Source organism: Eurypyga helias, unplaced genomic scaffold (assembly GCF_000690775.1).
Source record: "Eurypyga helias isolate BGI_N326 unplaced genomic scaffold, ASM69077v1 scaffold35308, whole genome shotgun sequence".
In the NCBI taxonomy this organism is placed as follows: domain Eukaryota; kingdom Metazoa; phylum Chordata; class Aves; order Eurypygiformes; family Eurypygidae; genus Eurypyga; species Eurypyga helias.
Genome location: NW_010268391.1, coordinates 1 through 8,182, shown reverse-complemented (window position 1 = coordinate 8,182; position 8,182 = coordinate 1). Strand labels below are relative to the sequence as shown.

Here is an 8,182-nt window from a genome sequence, read left to right as displayed (position 1 = left end):
AATGGGACTATGTGGTATTCTGGAGCTGGCAGCTCCATACAACCAACCCTGATCTGGAGAAACCCTGCGAATAGCAATGCTCACACACAGCCCTGACACCTGCCTTATTCTTTCCTGGGCAGACCAAACTCCAGACCGGGCAGCTTTGCTTCTTTCTTCACCACAGATGGCAAGGGAAGCTCCCCGTCTTCACTCGTGGCTGTCCCTCTCAGCAGCTTCAGCCAGCCTGCCCAAGCCATGTTCCTGAGCACCCTTCCGTCCCTGGTTTATTAGAGTAACCAGGAGAGAACGAGCAGAAATACCAGTTTTTTCCCCCCTCACTCCCCTCATCTCCTGTGACAAGCCACTCCTCCCAGGGGGAAAAAGGTGTACTTTCTCCCCCAGAACCCTTCACAGCCTCCCGCCCAAGGACTCCTCGTGGATCTCCCCAGCTAGCAACAGCCCCCGGGACTCACTCAGCACATCCACCGATGCTCACCTTCTACCAGTTGCCTTCTCTCCTTGCCAAAGTGTGTGAGAAAAGCAGGCGCAAACCCCTCATCCTTTTTTTTTTTTCTCCTCAAAATCAGCTCATTTGCAACAGCATCCCTTTTGGATTACCAATGCATGCTCCCTTTTGCCTCTAGTCGGCAAAAGTTGATGAGCAGGGCACAGAACACTGCCCATCTTCTGAAACGACCAACCCAACTGAAAACTAGTTTCATGGGGAAAACACTCAGTGAACTCCCAAAATAAGCACCTTTGTGAGCAGCTGAAGTTTTACAATTCAACTAGACGGTGATTTTTTTTAATTGCAGTTGGATTAATGTGAGCATTTCTACAGATGTAATGCGTAAAACAATGGCTCTGCACACAGCCTGGAAAGATACAGCTCCTACAGGAATGCAAGCCGAAGTTTTATACCCCCACTCCCATGGCTTTGTCACACATGCTTTATGGTACCCAAATATAACCAAATAATTAAAAACTAAAACGTCAAAGGGGAAGGAAGCAGTTAAAGTAGAAAAACTATTCATAGTTTTGGTAAAAACAGAAACTCATGGTGGGAGAAAAACTTTGCTGCTTAGAGGAAAACAAATACCTGACTGCTGAAGTTACCTCTGTGTTAAACTACTACAGACAGTACTGAAAAACGTTCAACATTCACAGAAAAATAAAGAATAGAGCTCTATGAAACACAGATTTGGGGGGTGGGTTTTAATTGATTTCTTTAGCAGCCAGAGTAAGAGCTAACCATTGAAGCAGAAAATCTTCAAGCTTATTCTTTGCTTACTGCGTACATTCATTTCAATAGGGCTTTTTAACACAAACAACCAAAGACTTGAAATTCACTTGTTTTTCTAAACATCATTATACATTCAGAATGGCAAAGACAACTTGTGAAAGATCAGCACAAGAAAGCTGATTTGATTTGAATTCGAAGAGGTGGCACCGAAATGCTCAGAACTAACTGTCAGGTATACCTGAAGCTTTGCATTTCACGATCGTGAGGTGGACTTGCACTCCTACCGACATGGTTAACAGCCACAAGTGGCTGTCCCTGGGCGCAGCTTGCTCACATCCAGTGGTCAGTCACTTCTGCTGGTACTGGGCAGCTGTCACCAACAAGTGAACAGGCAGGGAACACACACGCTGTATTTAATCCTGCAGATACTGACTGCATTAAAGCTATACAGTGAGCTTACCGCAACCAGTTTGGCAAGTTCCGTAAACAATGTACCAGTATAGCTTCTCCACTGGACAGCTTACTCTAGTGAACAGAAGAGATTTAGAACAGGAACTTGCATCAAATCTCTCTTGCCTCAAAGTTCCAGTCCTGACTGCCTTTTCCACTGATCATTCATGATTTTACCTTTCTCTAAAAACACATTTTCTATCCTATGCAGTGGAAAACATTCTAGGTTTCAAATCAGAAGTAGTCCTAGTTTCATTAAATTAGTCATTTACAATAAAGATCCTCTAATGCCAACAATCAACCTAAAATATAGTTTATTTCCAATCATTTACCTAATTCACATGCAAAATGATTTATGTTCATGAAATCAAACTGCATTTAGAAAGAGCGTGGTTAGCTTTTAACTTTAGCAGTATTGCTAAGCGTAAGCTGAAGCTACACTGGTTCATGTAATCTGTTACATCTTAGGGAAATGTGGTTAGATAGGTATTGGAACGCTTCAGGGACTTTCCACAAAGAAATATTTCTCTCTTCAGTAGCGTCTCTGCTGCACTCATTTACATGAAACATTTCATCTCTTAATCCCAGGTTTGAAGACCATATTCTTCAAAACACAGAATTCAGGAGGAAATACTTCATAAAAAGCTAACTCGGTAACTAGTAAGTAATACAAGATTGCAGTAGTAACTGAAGTGTTCTCCCGTAGTATCTCAAGCTAGAATACTTGAAACCTTAAATAATCCCCACATTTTAGCACTGACACAGAACTGCAATACACAAAGTACATAAGCAGGGAAGGAAAGCTGCTTTGCGAGAGGTAGAAAAGGTTTTATAAAATCTTTAGGCACAATTCTGCAATATTTTAAAAGCCAGCAGAAAGTTACAAAGTAATAATGACCATTATACATGTATTTGTACAAGTATGTTTATTTTTACCCTTTGGAATAAAAGTATATTTCATGCACTCTCATATAATCTTTTCCTTCTAAATTGTTTGAAGACTATTTTTCTCCTATATCATACGTAATTACAGAAGTTTTACAGGCTCCCGGAAGTCTTACGACCAGGAGTTTTACAGCAAAACTGATGCACTATTACTTAACACTTTTTCAAGAGGAGCAAGGGAATGCAAACACTGTTTGCACAGGTTTGTGTATCGAAGAACAGTCAAAATTCATAAAAAATATTAGTAGTTCTTTTGGTTCACTCCTGTCGCAATCAAGAAGTGAATGCTTTTTGAAGTGATCTTTCTCTTTTAAACACAATTTCCACAAATGTATGCTTTACAGTGCAGTGGTTATACTCAAATTTTCACAATATCCACAAATCAAAACGCCAAGATCACTACGTTACCATGAGCTAACAGACATTCACAGATAAATCTTAGGTGTCAGTTCAAAAAGATGCCTCCACTGAGCTGAAGTACATAAGGCTTTACTGGTAACAAGTTCTCATCAAAGATCTGCTTTGTTCCTGTCACAGCATCTTTTTTTGCTCGTTTTACTTTTTCTCTTGGTCTTTCTCTGCATCCAGAAGCGCTGAACGGATCCCTAGCTTCTTCAGCTCTTCTACGAGATCTCCATTCTGATGCATCTGGAGGAGTATGTCACAGCCACCAACGAATTCTCCATTGAGGTATACTTGAGGGATAGTAGGCCAGTTAGAGTAGTTTTTTATTCCTGCATAAGAAAACAAAAGATAGAACTATTAAAGGCCTTCTCCCCTCTCCAAACACGATACTGTTCTAAACAGAATACTTAGCTTCCAACCAAGCAGTACTACTGATATTTTCATTTCCTACCCACTGAGGCAAAAATTTATCTATATAACAGGAGCGCTATCAGAAAAACTACGTGAAATTAGGTTTGGTTTTCACTCCAACTCAGAGATGTGGGTTGAAAGATAGGGAGTCAGCTCCTATACTGACTTCAAACAGGAGCTGGGAAAATGTAGCCTCTCTCTTCCCTCCGAGGAAACAAGCAAATACGATTTTTCAATCGATTAAAGAAATAAAAAGTATTGAAAAATATTGAGAACTGTTTACATCCAGTTATCCTTTATATTTCCCAAAGGGACTTTAAAATATTTTATGTTCTTACTGAATTCATAGTTATACTGCCTCCTGCAATTTCAACTGCAAGATACATTCACCCCTCTCGAAGCCTTATGTGTTTCAAATTGCTTTATCTTTCACTGCCAGACCTTACAGACCATGGGAGGGGCAGAGAGGCCAGAGTCTCTTTAAAGGTACTCCCTAAACAGAACAGCGCTCGAGTCACAGCTAAGAAGGACAGAATTAAACTTGAAAACTGTACTTCACAGAAAACAAATGTAAGACCATCCAAAAATATTAACTGGTCAGGTGGTATAAATTGAATCCCAACCTGTACTTAAAGACACCACACAAAAAATTATACAGAAGAATCACTGCATCTAATTTGCCACTTTTTAAATGACCCTTCACACAAAGCCACTAGAGGAAACAGTTAAATTCGACATCCTCATGCTCTTACACCCGTCCAGCAGCACTTGCTTAGATACCAAGTTTTAAATTCACCACTTTTATACATTTTCCAATATATAACGCCTGGAATTTTTCTACCCACGGCACAAAAGCCCACACAGTAAATTTAAGCCAGGAGACAACAGAGGTGCCTTTTCAGACCATCAGAGCCCATGCACCTTGGAAGTCAGCCCTCCACGTGCGAGCTTTAGCACAGGCTGCCAAAGTAGTGACAGCAAATATCAGACCCGTAGAGCAGAAACCACAAGGGAATTTTCTTTCCCCTTGTTACAAGCCTCATGTAAAAGGTAACCCTTGTTACACTGCAACCTCTAAAGACTATAAAGGTAAAAACCAAAATTTGAGGTAAATAACCCCATAAGCAGATTATGCTTATCTTATTGGAACTTAAAACACTTTAAAAAAAATAATTTGCACAAGTGCATAAATATGCAGTGGGATAACTATTTTAATGAATAAAAGATTAAAAATGAGCTAATAATTCCCCGTAGTCAAATACCAGTGTGTTCTTAAATATCAGCTACAATGATAGTAATCCCAAAAAAGTTTCGTTGTGAACTACAATATCAGCTAGGAGATTTTATTTTCACTTATGACTTTGTGCTTGGACAACCGAGGCTTCAGAAGTCCAAAATACCAAGTTTAACACATAAATCAAGGCCAAAGGGAGCCCATAACCATCTAACCTGACCTCCAACATCACTACCTGTAACTTCTTCCTTAGCGTTTCATTAAAACCTCTCAATTGTTTAGCTACAGCCCGCAAAAATGAGCAGTTTTTATGTGAACTTGTGTTCAGCAGTACTTTTCCCAAACATTTCTTGGCCTTCGAGCACTCAAAAGTGGCGTGTCCACAAGATCTTTTAGCCCACCACAACAGCTACAATGAAAAACTGAGTCCCAGCATTAAGGCAGCTCAAGGATAACCCTACTGAAAGAGGCCCCTGCAGGTACAAAATAGGGTGTGTTTTTGTTACGATACTGTAATGCTAAACACGAATTGAGAACCAAGGTCTCCCAGTGGGATGCACTTTTGTGCTGAATCCTTCCACAGTACAGCCACCCCAAGGGATTTTCTTCCCTCTCCCTTCAGGTTAACACTTCCCACTGCAGCTCAGAAGCTGCAGCTTCCGTTCTGAAGCAGTTTCCTTTGCAAAAATCACACTCCACAGAGCAGGTTTAAAGTCTGACAGCTGAGCTAGCACACTTTAAGGTGACCGTGAAACCAGAATCAGTGCAAAGCACCACTGAAAGGTGTACCTAGTGCACTCCCACACCACTTCCCCAACTCCAGTTACCAATTCTCTTGCCAGCATTAGCACTAACCAATGATGGGCCACATCAAAGAACTGACTCACACTTTCTCGAGAAAAGCAACACATTTTCATGGAGATCATTACTACCATTGCAGGCATGACTGAGGGAAAGCTAGCCCAAGGGTGGGAGCAAAGAGCAAAACCACCACCTTGGCAGCATCCCACGCTTAAGTAACGTAAAGCAGCAAGGAAAATAATCAAACCAGTTTAATCCAGCACTTTTCCAGTAGGTAATCCCAAGCTCCTCTGAACCGGCCTAATGCTGTCCATCAGCTGAGAGCAGGATCACTTTGTAGCACAGCCAACTCAGAGAAACTTCTGTGGCCATGGAACCACAGTCCAAGACAGAGCGCTGAGGTCTCTTACATAAGCTTTAGTAACAAAGGATCTGTGTCAGGGAAACATATCCTCAAGCTCAAGTTGAGATAAATCACATTAAGTACCAGTAACTCGTTTCACAGATCCGAGCGTGCTTTGAGGTGAAGAGGCAAGTCAGGGAGTTGTGCTGGTTTTACAACTTGTCATATTTTAGCACAGGACAAGTTTCAGCAGTTCAGCTGTAACAACCTGAATATCATGTGTTTCAATAGATAAGGGAAAGAAACCAACCAGCACTTCAGACATGCCCGAACCACCATCTCTGCAGTCAGCTCTTACCACAGACAGCGCACGCAGGCGTATATACGCAAACATTTAACTGATGTTCAGCTGAATGCAGAGCTGGTGACCAGCTCGCATGGAGTAATCACCTCGCAGATCCATCTTTAGTTGAGCACTGGATATTTTCACAGCTAAAGGTTCCGCATCCCCTCGCTCACCCCACGTGCACGCAGTGCAGATTATGGTCGCAGAGGGTTTAGGAAACGTCACATGTTGTGTATTAACTTTTCAGCACCTGAGGCTGAAAGGTAACAGGAGGAGACTAAGAGGGCCTTCAGGCAGCCACTGCTGAATCACACTTGGCAACTTAGCTACAGCTTCCAGCAGCCCTGCCCTCTCCTCCGTCAGAGACTGCCATCCACATACACAGGCACATACTGGCTTTTTAGGGTGCAGTAGGTCATAGAAGCAGCACTGTCATTCCCCAGCTCTTCACTTCAAGGCTCCATCCTCGGTGCTGCCTCTGGCACTCACCTCACAGTACAACAAGCTCGTTCACCTTGCGCGCCTAGTGATCCAGTTAACAAATTGAGCTGCCTCTCCGTGCAGTCGGACAAGTGCCAAAGCCGATGCATGGAGGGGAACAGGACAACTTCTTTAAGCACCTCAGAACCAGTAGGATATTGTGCAAGCGTATGCTGTTACTGCATTCAGCGTGGCTTAGCCAAACAGTCCAGATCACACCACTAATTTAAATTTAATGCTCAGGTAGCCAGGGGACAATAACCTCTCAGATCACCTAGCACAAACCAGAGTTCACGTGGAAGAAACATTTGCTGTGCTCAGAAGGGAGATGCTCCTGTTACGTAGGAAGAAAATACTGTATATTCACATGGCCAAGTCCCCAGAGATTGTAACTGACAAATGCATTGCTCGTTCAAGGACCCACAAAAGCCCTCTCCACCACAAGTGAAACGCTGATGGTTTGATTTCAAGGTTTTGTTGTCTCTTTCTAAGTTTATGAGTTTGTTCTGATAAACCGTAAGTTTAATAAATTTATATATGTAAATAAAGTTTAGAAAACTACCATGATTTGCTCACCTGCCAAAAAGGGTTTAAAGAAGATTAGAAGATTTACTTGAACAGAACCAACATTCATAAACAAAAAATGTCATACTACATACTTTAACCTTTCTTCTCGTTGTTTCAAAACTTTCTAAAAGAATCTCATAAAACCTTAACAGTCAGCTATGCACATCGAAGAGGGCAAGAAGGAAGCAAAGCATTATGGGAACAGAGAGCAGCTTTCTACAATTAACAAAAAAACTTATATAGAATTGCTCCTACCACTCAAGCAGTATTGGTAAAACTATTACTGAACGTTTCTTGTGCAAATTATTAGCATAATTTTGTAATTTATCAAAAGAACCCCAGCAGGCAGTGCCAGCAGGGAGTACCGTGGTATAAGCCCAAGCTATCCATGAAGTTTCACCATTCTGTTCACAGAGATCAACAGTATCTGACTAGTACCAAACTAAGTATTTTAGGGGTCTTTCAGTGGAGCTTTGTACCTATTAACGAGGCAAGGCAGCGCGGCATGAAAGGCCCGATCTCCAAGAGTAGCCTAACTGCACGCGACAGATAACTAAGAGGCTCTCGGGCGCAGGAAGGGCTACAGAACCCAAACGGGGACGCCCAGGCACAGCAGCCCCCGCAGCGCATCTCTGTGGGGAACTTGAAGCGTCCCAACGCCCGGGAGGCAGGCCTGCTTATAAGACAAAGCGAACACAAACCCCAAGCAAGCAAGCAAAGGCAAGTTACATCTCTGAAAGGCGCCGGGGGCTGCCACTCGGTGTCCAACCCCCCCGGGGAGGTCAGAGGTGTGAGGGTACGCGCGGCCTCCCGGCAGGGTTACCACGCCGGGGCCTCCCGAGGGCCTCTCGGCAGGGAAACCGGTATTTCGGGGTCCTGGCTCTGCCCCGTACCAGCGGCTCTTCGCAGAGGGAAGCCCGGGACCGGTTGAGGCTGTGTGCGAACCCCGGCAGAGGGGGAGGCGGCGCCCAAAGG

General features: G+C 43.1%; 1 protein-coding gene across 1 annotated transcript; it reads right to left on the bottom strand.

The window, feature by feature from the left end:
• Positions 1-3,175: 3,175 nt before the first annotated feature.
• GLRX5 (glutaredoxin 5) lies at positions 3,176-3,354 on the bottom strand (the record flags this gene model as incomplete). The annotated part of the gene is made up of 1 exon (XM_010157730.1): positions 3,176-3,354. A coding segment is annotated over one exon (179 nt), but the record flags the coding sequence as incomplete, so codon positions are not given.
• Between the last annotated feature and the right edge of the window lie 4,828 nt (positions 3,355-8,182).